Source organism: Oncorhynchus gorbuscha, linkage group LG16 (genome assembly GCF_021184085.1).
Source record: "Oncorhynchus gorbuscha isolate QuinsamMale2020 ecotype Even-year linkage group LG16, OgorEven_v1.0, whole genome shotgun sequence".
NCBI lineage: Eukaryota > Metazoa > Chordata > Actinopteri > Salmoniformes > Salmonidae > Oncorhynchus > Oncorhynchus gorbuscha.
The window spans coordinates 31,020,307-31,033,693 of NC_060188.1; the positions used below are offsets into that span (position 1 = coordinate 31,020,307).

A 13,387-nucleotide genomic window follows, 5' to 3' on the forward strand; every position below is an offset into this window, starting at 1 on the left:
TTAAAAAACGAAAAAGAACCAACATTTCGGTAATCACTCAACACTATCATCAGGGCAAGGACTCTACAAGATTTTGAAAGTGTTCCACAGGGATGCTGGCCTATGTTGACTCCAATGCTTCCCACAGTTGTCAAGTTAGCTGGATGTCCTTTGGGTGGTGGACCATTCTTCATATACACGGGAAACTGCCGAGCGTGAAAAACCCAGCTGTGTTGCAGTACTTGACACAAACCTGTGCGCCTGGCACCTATTACCATACCCCTTTCAAAGGCACTTAAATCTTTTGTCTTGCCTATTTACCCTCTGAATGGCACATAGACACAATCCATGTCTCATTTGTCTCAATGTTTAACAATGCTTCTTTACCCTGTCTCCTCCCCTTCATCTACGCAGATTGAGGTGGATTTAACAAGTGGCATCAATACTAGATCATAGCTTTCACCTGGATTATTTCCCCTGGTCAGTCTGTCATGGAAAGAGCAGGTGTTCATACTATTTTCTACACTCAATGTTTGTGATAACCTACAGTATTTTACTGAATGAAAATGATTCATGATGTGTTAGTCCAGCCTTAAAGTATGGGTTGCAGGATCTGTGTGATGCCTCAAATAGCATCTGGTTTCAAAAATTGAAATGACTTCATGTAATTATAACAGCAACAGTTCCACCCTAGAAATATATATATGATATATATATATGTAAGAGTGTTTTTAATGGAGATAAATAAACATGAATAGCTATTTATATGGGTATTTCATTGCTATTTGTTTATATTGCAATTGTTCTAGGCATAAGGGCTATGAAATATACTGATATCTACAGTTGAAGTCAGAGGTTTGCATACACCTTAGCCAAATACGTTTAAACTCATATTTTTATTTGCAATTCCTGACATTTAATCCTAGTAAAAATTCCCTGTCTTAGGTCAGTTAGGATATCCACTTTATTTGAAGAATGTGAAATGTCAGAATAATAGTAGAGATAATGATTAATTATAGCTTTCATTTCTTTCAGCACATTCCCAGTAGGCCAGAAGTTTACAAACACTGAATTAGTATTTGGTAGCATTGTCTTTAAATTGTTTAGCTGGGGTCAAACATTTCAGGTAGCCTTCCACAAGCTTCCCACAATAAGTTGGGTACATTTTGGCCCATTCCTCCTGACAAAGCTGGTGTAACTGAGTCAGGATTGTAGGCATCCTTGCTCGCATGCACCTTTTCAGTTCTGCCCACAAATTTTCTATAGGATTGTGGTCAGGGCTTTGAGATGGCCACTCCAATACCTTGACTTTGTTGTCCTTAAGCCATTTTTCCACAACTTTGGAAGTATGCTTGGAATGTGCTTCCATTTGGAAGACCCATTTGCGACCAAGCTTTAACTTCCTGACTGATGTCTTGAGACATTGCTTCAATATATCCACATAATTTTCTCGCCTCATGATGCCATCTATTTTTTGAAGTGCACCAGTCCCTCCCTCAGCAAAGCACCCCCACAACATGATGCTGCCACCCCCGTGCTTCACGGTTGGGATGTTGTTCTTCAGCTTGCAAGCCTCCCCCTTTTCCTCCAAACATAACAATGGTCATTATGGCCAAACAGCTCTATTTTTGTTTCATCAGACCAGAGGACATTTCTCCAAAAAGTACAATATTTGTCCCTATGTGCAGATACAAACTCTAGTCTGTTTTTTAATGAAAGCAGTGGCTTCTTCATTGCTGAGCAACCTTTCAGGTTATGTCGATATAGGACTCGTTTTACTGTGGATATAGATACTTTTGTACCTGACATAATTTTCTGGAATTTTGGGAGTTTTGGAGTTTTAATGACTCCAACCTAAGTGTATGTAAACTTCCGACTTCAACTGTACGTATAGTTGCATGTTTTCATAAGCTTGGGTTCCAGGAAAACAGAATTTCTCATTTGGGTCCCAGGCTGAAAAGGTTTAAGAACCCTGTGTTAGTCTAAAGACAGTATGCAGCTTTGATGTAGCGATTTGCACTACACTATAATTATTCACAGGTTATTGTAGGTGAATGTCAGATCTACTCAAATGTGAGTTTCACATGTATTTCCATAAGGTTGGAGGTGATTACTGTAGTATAGGCTAGGCTGGGAGTTTGGCCTGCTCTTTTTCTTGTGCGTGGGTGTGAAAATGTAACTGGCCTATTGTCCTGACAGGTTTGACAATCTTATACACAGCCTGCCATGAGTGTGAAATCATTAACATTTCAAAATAGTGAAGGCAATTGTGTAAGGCTAAAGAGTCGCCAGAAAAATTAAGGTTTGAAAAACCACATCATGTCACATGGAAAATCACAGGATTTCAAATGTGACATTTCCATTTCGTTTTGGAACACTTCACGTGGATTTTCACAAGTGATCACAACCTTTCACATGTGGAATCATGTGTTGTAGGAACATTTGTTTTTAGTTTCACACTGGTTGTGGGAACAAAGCCATATGCTTACTGACCGGTAGAACTGAACGTTTATTAAGAACGCTTTGCCTGTTCTGGGGACGTTTATTTATAGGTTGTAGGGAGGTTCTGAGAACGTTTTACTCTGACCACCACTTGGTTTTCATGGGATTCAATACATGACATTCAATTCAATAGGTTTATCTGCTTGTGGGGTCCAGTGGCTTTGAAACACACTACAAAAAGACATCCGTCCGGACTCTGGAATATTGAACAAATACACCATAACTACCACCACAACCCAGGTATTGCTCAGACTTTTCACACAGGAGTTTTTACTCAGGACTACATGCATAGATACCCAGCAGATCCAATTTAAAGAGCATTTTCTCCCTGCTAGTGAGGTTGGCACAAGGTGAGTGAATCTTTGTTTTGGCTAGCTAGGTTTTCCCCTTGCAGCATGCTTTAAGTCTGTCATTAGAGTCAGAGTTGTGTGTATTGCTTCAAGGGGTCTCCCAGCAGCATAGGAGTTATTAAAAGAATATTCTGGAGAGGAGTGAAGGTTAAAACCCTGCCGTTCATCATGATTTCAGTGCAGTTGGTTAGCGTTAATATCAGTTAGGTCATTAACCGAGCTTGCACTGTAAGTGTAAAGGAGAGCTGTATTAGATTGAAGTTGGCCGCAGCTGACTGGTACGGAAAAACCGGCACCTCTTTCTACTCTCTTTCCTACTGCTTGATTAACGGCACTTCTAGAATATCAGAGTAGAGAAGGCTAGTTAATATTTACCTGTGTGTCTGAGTGTCTGAGGTTAGTACTCTGGTTCTCCTTATGTGGTAAATGGTGAAAAAAAGCTGAAAAAAAACAATCGGTCCTCTCTGGCTTTACTTCACAGATCGCTGATGGTTCATGATAACATATGAACATCCGCCGAACTCCACCATTTGTCCTTTGGATGTAGTCCCATGACTCCATCAAGAGCAATGAATTAGCTGCTGCTCGACATTAGCAAGCCGACGGGAGAAACGGAGGTTGATTAGCTAAGCAAACTGCCAGTACACATCTATTGAGTGGCCACTTTTGCCCTAAGTAACTGCACCTCAGTGGGAGATATCTGCCACACTAAGTGGCGTCATGCTAACATACTGTACATTGATCTCTTTTCAGCGTTAGTGTGGAGGCTTCACTTCATCCTTCATGACTCTCCTTGTAATAAAATAAATGCATTTATAAACCAAAATACACGAATGAGTTATCCAGGAGACATGACCCGGATAGTCTCCTGTTGAGACAGAATGCTCCAGGGAGAATGGGATACCTGAGGAGGTAACTGCAATGTTTACATCAAGCTGTGTAGCAAGAGTACTTTCACAGCTCTCCCAAGGGTTTTTCAGGTTTTAGGGCAAGCAATCTTTTGTAACTCCAGACAGATTTAGGTTTCTCACCGGTTAATATTTTATGACAAATCCATTTAGGCATCCTATTCCTTATATAGTGCACTACCTCTTAACATGGTACAATGCAGCGTTTGACAAGGGGTGTGTATACAGTGGGGCAAAGAAGTATTTAGTCAGCCACCAATTGTGCAAGTTCTCCCACTTAAAAATATGAGAGGCCTGTAATTTTCATCACAGGTACACTTCAAGAATGACAGACAAAATGAGAAGAAAATCCAGAAAATCACATTGTAGGATTTTTTATGAATTTATTTGCAAATGATGCTGGAAAATAAGTATTTGGTCACCTACAAACAAGCAAGATTTCTGGCTCTCACAGACCTGTAACTTCTTCTTTAAGAAGCTCCTCTGTCCTACACTCGTTACCTGCATTAATGGCACTTGTTTGAACTTGTTGTCAGTATAAAAGACACCTGTCCACAACCTCAAACAGTCACACTCCAAACTCCACTATGGCCAAGACCGAATCTGCAATAGGTAAGCAGCTTGGTTTGAAGAAATCAACTGTGGGAGCAATTATTAGGAAATGGAAGACATACAAAACCACTGATAATCTCCCTCGATCTGGGGCTCCACGCAAGATCTCACCCCGTGGGGTCAAAATGATCACAAGAACGGTGAGCAAAAATCCCAGAACCACACGGGGGGACGTAGTGAATGACCTGCAGAGAGCTGGGACCAAAGTAACAAAGCCTACCATCAGTAACACACTACGCCGCCAGGGACTCAAATCCTGCAGTGCCAGATGTGTCCCCGTGCTTAAGCAAGTACATGTCCAGGCCCGTCTGGAGTTTGCTAGAGAGCATTTGGATGATCCAGAAGAAGATTGGGAGAATGTCATATGGTCAGATGAAACCAAAATATAACTTTTTGGTAAAAACTCAACTCTCATGTTTGGAGGACAAAGAATGCTGAGTTGCATCCAAAGAACACCATACCTACTGTGAAGCATGGGGGTTGAAACATCATGCTTTGGGGCTGTTTTTCTGCAAAGGGACCAGTTTGACTGATCTGTGTAAAGGAAAGAATGAATGGGGCCATGTATTGTGAGATTTTGAGTGAAAACCTCCTTCCATCAGCAAGGCAATTGAATATGAAACGTGGCTGGGTCTTTCAGCATGACAATGATCCCAAACACACCGCCCGGGCAACGAAGGAGTGACTTCGTAAGAAGCATTTCAAGGTCCTGGAGTGGCCTAGCCAGTCTCCAGATCTCAACCCCATAGACAATGTTTGGAGTGAGTTGAAAGCCCGTGTTGCCCAGCAACAGCCCCAAAACATCACTGCTCTAGAGGAGATCTGCATGGAGGAATGGGCCAAAATACCAGCAACAGTGTGTGAAAACCTTGTGACGACTTACAGAAAACATTTGACCTCTGTCATTGCCAACAAAGGGTATATAACAAAGTATTGAGATAAACTTTTGTTATTGACCAAATACTTATTTTCCACCAAAATTTCAAATAAATTCATTAAAAATCCTACAATGTGATTTTCTGGATTTTTCCCCCTCATTTTGTCTGTCATAGTTGAAGTGTACCTATGATGAAAATTACAGGCCTCTCTCATCTTTTTTAGCGGGAGAACTTGCACAATTGGTGGCTGACTAAATACTTTTTTGCCCCACTGTATATGTGTTGGGCCAGGGTGAAGCTCATTGTGATCCTATTAATTCTGCTGTCCAGTGGTGTAAATCTGCATGTCCAAGGTAACCCTGCTGCTTGCCTTGCATTTTAGATGACACAATACATTTTTAGCTCTGCATGAAATGGTGCCAAGTAGACATGTTTCTAATAGTCCTGGGAGGAATGAGAGTAGGGTTGGAGGGAGGGATAGTGGGAGGGAGGGATTGGAAAGGAAAACGCATTAAGGGTACAGTGTGAGCGGTGGGGGATCATGGGACAAACATGAATCTGCTTACCTCGCTGTTCAGGAAGCAATAAAACACTGACACGAAAAAGCCCTGGAGAACAGAGACAAAGGGAAAGATGGCGAGAGGAGAGAGAAAGAGTGTTAAACATTTGAAGATAGGATGAGCAGTGCGAGCAGCACTACATTGTACTGTAGCCTACATCTATTTTGTTTTGTGACACGTTATATGCTTCAGAATGTTTACAGCGTCAAACAAGTTCTCAAACCCACTATAACACTTTTCATTTGGCCTGGGCATACCTGAAAAGACTCCAGGATGGAGTTGAAGTAGATGAAGACTATTTGGGCGACCTCATCCTCCCCTCCCGGGTTGACGAAAAATAGCATGTAGGTGATGCCCAGGAGAGGCAGCAGCACCAGAGTGGCCTTCACTGCTTTCCTGATGGACACACAGTAACACAAGAGTCATATTATTAAATAAAGACCTGGCCGCCAACTAGAGAGTCAATTAGATACAGACACAGAGCCATACTAAAACATAAATAGATACCTAAAATAGACCTGCCAGACAACTAGTGGGCCAATACTAATTTGCTAATGGCTGCCAATATTTTTTTTTCTCCTGTTCTGTGATTTTATGGTTCATGAGAGCACTCACAATACTGTCGTGTGTAGTTTGGATTTATGGTGTCGACATATCTTTAAGGGTAGTGATAATGTTTGTCAAGTTCTTACAATACTTTGATTCCACACTGGGTCTGTGGTTTCATATTCAAACCATGGCAGCAGTTTCCAGTTCACATGCATACTGAATTACCTCATAGTCCTTAACAGCACTATAACAGGTAGACGAATAACTTCAAATTTGAATTGCTCTGTTAATATATTTATGTTCTTAAACTTGCTGAGTCAGTGGCTGTGTGTTTGTGTCCGTGTTTGTGTGTGTGCGTGCGCGCCCCATGGCGCTCTCACACCTGTGAATGAGTGAGTGGCAGCTGTGCCCATCACTTCCATGCAGAGACCCCCGATGTCAGCTGCTGAAACTGTTACCCAGCGCTGTCAGAGCTAGCATGTTGCCGTACTGCCCTCTCATCTACACTGACAAATTGAGCACAAAATGACTGTACAATTTCTGACATGGCCTAAAGTAATGTGACACGGGCACATTCTTTCAATTCATCCATTTCCCAGTGGAAGTGCATTGCTGTGGTGCATTCCAGCTATACGGCCCACCAAGGGGTTAATGTATGAGGACAAGGTCATGTTCTAGGTCATACTGGCCTCTCATCCATCAGCATATTATTAATCATCAGTGAAGTGCTGACCAGCAGAGTCCAATAGAGGAGCACTAGCTGAGGCTCAATGGCGCGAGACCCACAAAATGGCACCCTATGCCCTACATAGTGCACTACTTTTGACCAGGGCCGGCCCTGGTTAAAAGTGGTGCACTGTATAGATAATAAGGTGCCATTTGGGACGCAGGCTAAAAGCTGACTGTAGGGTAATGAACGTAGCCTTTATAATCACATTAGTGAAGCCAAATTGAATTTGCTCAATAAGAAGTTTGATTGACAAATGACTCCATTAGAATAACAATAATGAGATATTTGCTTGCCTACTTTCCAATCAGATGACCCCATGCAGCGTCTGCCACTCAGGGTTCATTATCCAAGGAATCAGTCAAACTGTCAGATTTTACTGTTCCAAAAAAAGGTGTGAAAATATTATTATTACGGCTTGTGAATAGTCAGCATGGTGTGTTGTGTTAGCTGGTTACAGTAGCTGTGAAGGGTGTGAGGGTTTATGAAGATACAGCTACATACAGGCACGGGCATGGGCATGGGCATGGGCATGGGCATGGGCATGGGCACGCACACACGCGGAACACACGCACACACACTCTCCCACCCGACCTGGTTCCATACAGAAATAAATTATTACAATTCAACCAGACAGGTATCGATCATTAGGTTTCTTCCAACGAGGCCATTGATGTTTCCTGGGCGTGTATTAATTAACAGCATATTGATGTCTACTTTACAGCTGGGGCTGGCTCAGCTGACCCTGGATGCATCCAAAATGGCACCCTAATCCCTACAGTGCCTATAGAAAGTCTACACCCCCTTGGACTTTTTTTCACATTTTGTTGTGCATTCAGACCCCTTTTTTAGGCAAGCCTAAATAAGTGCAGAAGTAAAATTTAGCTTAACAAATAACATAATAAGTTCTATGGACTAATAGGGGTTGATATGATTTTTTTATGACCACCCCTTCCTCTGTCCCCCATACATTCAGCATCTGTAATGTCCCTCAGTCAAGTGTTACATTTCAAGCACCTATTCGACTACAAAGACCAGGGAGCTTTTCAAAAGCCTCATAAATAAGGGCAGTGATTGGTAAATGGGTAACAATAACACATGACATATTCAATATCCTTAAGCATGGTCAAGTTAATAATTATGCTGTGGATGATGTATTGAACCTCACAGACACATCAAAGATGCAGTCGTCCTTCTGCACTGAGCTGCAGGACAGGAAGGAAACTGCTAAGGGATGTCACCATGAGGCCATTGCAGCTGTTTTAACATCACCAAAGTTCAATGGCTGTGATGGGAGAAAACGGAGGATGGATCAACAACATTGTAGCGACTCCACAATAATGACCTAAATGAAGAATTCAAATACACCACACATGCATACAGTACGTATGCAACAAAGCATCAAAGTCATACCAACAACAACAACAAACAATGGCAAAGGAATACACTTTTGGCCTCAATGCAAAGCCTTGTGTTTGCAGAAAATCCAATACAACACATCACTGAATAACTTCCTCCTTATTTCTAAGCATGGCTGCATCATGGTATGGGTATGCTTGACATCGGCAAAGACAGGGATGGAGCTAAGCAAAACATCCTAGAGGAACACCTGCTTCAGTCTGCTTTCCACCAGACACTGGGGGAGGAGTTCACCTTTCAGCAAGACAATAACCTACAACACAAAGCCAAATCTACACGAGTTGCTTACCAAGAAGTAAGTGGTCAAGTTACAGTTTTGACTTAAATCTGCTTAAAAATCTATGCCAATACCTTAAAATGGCTGTCTAGCCATGATCCCCAACAAATAAAGTAAAATCAAATTGTATTTGTCACATACACGTGGTTAGCAGATGTTAATGCGAGTGTAGCGAAATGCTTGTGCTTCTAGTTCCGACAGCGCAGTAATATAACAATACCCCAAGTAATCTAACAATACCCCAACAACTACCTAATACACACAAATCTAAAGGGGCGAATGAGAATATGTACATGTAAATATACAGTGCCTTGCGTATTCGGCCCCCTTGAACTTTGCGAACTTTTGCCACATTTCAGGCTTCAAATATAAAGATATAAAACTGTATTTTTTTGTGAAGAATCAACAACAAGTGGGACACAAGATATTTCAAACTTTTTTAACAAATCAAAAACTGAAAAATTGGGCGTGCAAAATGATTCAGCCCCTTTACTTTCAGTGCAGCAAACTCTCTACAGAAGTTCAGTGAGGATCTCTGAATGATCCAATGTTGACCTAAATGACTAATGATGATAAATACAATCCACCTGTGTGTAATCAAGTCTCCGTATAAATGCACCTGCACTGTGATAGTCTCAGAGGTCCGTTAAAAGCGCCACCACAATTTGCAAATAAATTCATAAAAAAATCCTACAATGTGATTTTCTGGATTTGTTTCTTATTTTGTCTGTCATAGTTGAAGTGTACCTATGATGAAAATAACAGGCTTCTCTCATCTTTTTAAGTGGGAGAACTTGCACAATTGGTGGCTGACTAAATACTTTTTTGTCCCACTGTATCACACCAGACATGTAACCAGGGGACTTTTCATAGTCCCCAAATCCAGAACAAACTCAAGAAAAAGTACCGTATTATATAGAGCCCTTATTTCATGGAACTTCCTTCCATCTCATATTGTTTCAAAAAACAGATAAAGCAACACCTCGTGGCACAACGCCTCTCCCCTATTTTGACCTAGATAGTTTGTGTGTATTCATTGATATGTAGGCTACGTGTGCCTTTAAAAAAATGTTTGGAGTTCTGTCCTTGAGCTGTTCTTGTCTAATGATGTTCTGTATTGTGTCATTCTGTATTATGTTTCATGTTTTGTGTGGACCCCAGGAAGAGTAGCTGCTGCTTTTGCAACAGCTAATGGGGATCCTAATAAAATACCAAATTTTTGTACTGTCCATATGTAGCTCGTTTTTGGTCATGGGTCCAGGAAGGGCTGAAGAATTGCAACATTTACCTAGAACTAACGCTGCAGATTTTTTATTTATTTATTTATTTCACCTTTATTTAACCAGGTAGGCTAGTTGAGAACAAGTTCTCATTTGCAACTGCGACCTGGCCAAAATAAAGCATAGCAGTGTGAACAGACAACACAGAGTTACACATGGAGTAAACAATTAACAAGTCAATAACACAGTAGAAAAAAAGGGGAGTGTATATACAATGTGTGCAAAAGGCATGAGGAGGTAGGCGAATAATTACAATATTGCAGATTAACACTGGAGTGATAAATGATCAGATGATCATGTACAGGTAGAGATATTGGTGTGCAAAACAGCAGAAAAGTAAATAAATAAAAACTGTGGGGATGAGGTAGGTGAAAATGGGTGGGCTATTTACCAATAGATTATGTACAGCTGCAGCGATCGGTTAGCTGCTCAGATAGCTGATGTTTGAAGTTGGTGAGGGAGATAAAAGTCATTCCAGTCACAGGCAGCAGAGTACTGGAACGAAAGGCGGCCGAATGAGGTGTTGGCTTTAGGGATGATCAGTGAGATACACCTGCTGGAGCGTGTGCTACGGATGGGTGTTGCCATCTTGACCAGTGAACTGAGATAAGGCGGAGCTTTACCTAGCATGGCCTTGTAGATGACCTGGAGCCAGTGGGTCTGGCGACGAATATGTAGCGAGGGCCAGCCGACTAGAGCATACAAGTCGCAGTGGTGGGTGGTATAAGGTGCTTTAGTGACAAAACATACAAGTCGCAGTGGTGGGTAGTATAAGGTGCTTTAGTGACAAAACGGATGGCACTGTGATAAACTGCATCCAGTTTGCTGAGCAGAGTGTTGGGAGCGATTTTGTAGATGACATCGCCGAAGTCGAGGATCGGTAGGATAGTCAGTTTTACTAGGGTAAGCTTTGCAGCGTGAGTGAAGGAGGCTTTGTTGCGGAATAGAAAGCCGACTCTTGATTTGATTTTCGATTGGAGATGTTTGATATGGGTCTGGAAGGAGAGTTTGCAGTCTAGCCAGACACCTAGGTACTTATAGGTGTCCACATATTCAAGGTCGGAACCATCCAGTGTGGTGATGCTAGTCGGGCATGCGGGTGCAGGCAGCGATCGGTTGAAAAGCATGCATTTGGTTTTACTAGCGTTTAAGAGCAGTTGGAGGTCACGGAAGGAGTGCTGTATGGCATTGAAGCTCGTTTGGAGGTTAGATAGCACAGTGTCCAATGACGGGCCGAAAGTATATAGAATGGTGTCGTCTGCGTAGAGGTGGATCAGGGAATCGCCCGCAGCAAGAGCAACATCATTGATATATACAGAGAGAAGAGTCGGCCCGAGAATTGAACCCCGTGGCACCCCCATAGAGACTGCCAGAGGACCGGACAGCATGCCCTCCGATTTGACACACTGAACTCTGTCTGCAAAGTAATTGGTGAACCAGGCAAGGCAGTCATCCGAAAAACCGAGGCTACTGAGTCTGCCGATAAGAATATGGTGATTGACAGAGTCGAATGCCTTGGCAAGGTCGATGAAGACGGCTGCACAGTACTGTCTTTTATCGATGGCGGTTATGATGTCGTTTAGTACCTTGAGTGTGGCTGAGGTGCACCCGTGACCGGCTCAGAAACCAGATTGCATAGCGGAGAAGGTACGGTGGGATTCGAGATGGTCAGTGACCTGTTTGTTGACTTGGCTTTCGAAAGACCTTAGATAGGCAGGGCAGAATGGATATAGGTCTGTAACAGTTTGGGTCTAGGGTGTCTCCCCCTTTGAAGAGGGGGATGACTGCGGCAGCTTTCCAATCCTTGGGGATCTCAGACGATATGAAGGAGAGGTTGAACAGGCTGGTAAATAGGGGTTGCGACAATGGCGGCAGATAGTTTCAGAAATAGAGTCCAGAGTCCAGGTCCAGATTGTCAAGCCCAGCTGATTTATACGGGTCCAGGTTTTGCAGCTCTTTCAGAACATCTGATATCTGGATTTGGGTAAAGGAGAACCTGGAGAGGCTTGGGCGAGGAGCTGCGGGGATGCTGGAGCTGTTGGCCGAGGTAGGAGTAGCCAGGCAGAAGGCATGGCCAGCCGTTGAGAAATGCTTGTTGAAGTTTTCAATAATCATGGATTAGTCGGTGGTGACCGTGTTCCCTAGCCTCAGTGCAGTGGGCAGCTGGGAGGAGGTGCTCTTGTTCTCCATGGACTTCACAGTGTCCCAGAACTTTTTGGAGTTGGAGCTACAGGATGCAAACTTCTGCCTGAAGAAGCTGGCCTTAGCTTTCCTGACTGACTGCGTGTATTGGTTCCTGACTTCCCTTAACAGTTGCATTTCGCGGGGACTGTTCGATGCTATTGCAGTCCGCCACAGGATGTTTTTGTGCTGGTCGAGGGCAGTCAGGTCTGGAGTGAACCAAGGGCTGTATCTGTTCTTAGTTCTGCATTTTTTGAAAGGAGCATGCTTATCTAAAATGGTGAGGAAGTTACTCTTAAAGAATGACCAGGCATCCTCAACTGACGGGATGAGGTCAATGTCCTTCCAGGATACCCGGGCCAGGTCGATTAGAAAGGCCTGCTCACAGAAGTGTTTTAGGGAGCGTTTGACAGTGATGAGGGGTGGTCGTTTGACTGCGGCACCGTAGCGGATACAGGCAATGAGGCAGTGGTCGCTGAGATCCTGGTTGAAGACAGCGGATGTGTATTTGGAGGGCCAGTTGGTCAGGATGACGTCTATGAGGGTGCCCTTGCTTACAGAGTTAGGGTTGTACCTGGTGGGTGCCTTGATGATTTATGTGAGATTGAGGGCATCTAGCTTAGATTGTAGGACTGCCGGGGTGTTAAGCATATCCCAGTTTAGCTCACCTAACAGAACAAACTCTGAAGCTAGATGGGGGGCAATCAATTCACAAATGGTGTCCAGGGCACAGCTTGGAGCTGAGGGGGGTCGGTAGCAGGCGGCAACAGTGAGAGACTTATTTCTGGAGAGAGTCATTTTCAGAATTAGAAGTTCGAACTGTTTGGGTATGGACCTGGAAAGTATGACATTACTTTGCAGGCTATCTCTGCAGTAGACTGCAACTCCTCCCCCTTTGGCAATTCTATCTTGACGGAAGATGTTATAGTTGGGTATGGAAATCTCTGAATTTTTGGTGGCCTTCCTGAGCCAGGATTCAGACACGGCAAGGACATCAGGGTTAGCAGAGTGTGCTAAAGCAGTGAGTAAAACAAACTTAGGGAGGAGGCTTCTGATGTTGACATGCATGAAACCAAGGCTTTTTCGATCACAGAAGTCAATAAATGAGGGTGCCTGGGGACATGCAGGGCCTGGGTTTACCTCCACATCACCCGCGGAACAGAGA

At 43.2% G+C, this 13,387-nt stretch overlaps 1 protein-coding gene across 1 annotated transcript in view; it reads right to left on the minus strand.

Annotated features, from left to right (window-relative positions):
• Positions 1 to 13,387, minus strand: part of crhr1 (corticotropin releasing hormone receptor 1) — a 183,688-nt gene that overhangs the window by 15,860 nt on the left and 154,441 nt on the right. The window contains exons 12-13 of the mRNA XM_046306321.1: positions 6,047 to 6,185; positions 5,796 to 5,837 (exon numbers count right to left, since the gene is read on the minus strand). Of these exons, the coding sequence (XP_046162277.1) occupies positions 5,796 to 5,837; positions 6,047 to 6,185 (181 nt within the window). The remainder of the gene's footprint in view (positions 1 to 5,795; positions 5,838 to 6,046; positions 6,186 to 13,387) is intronic.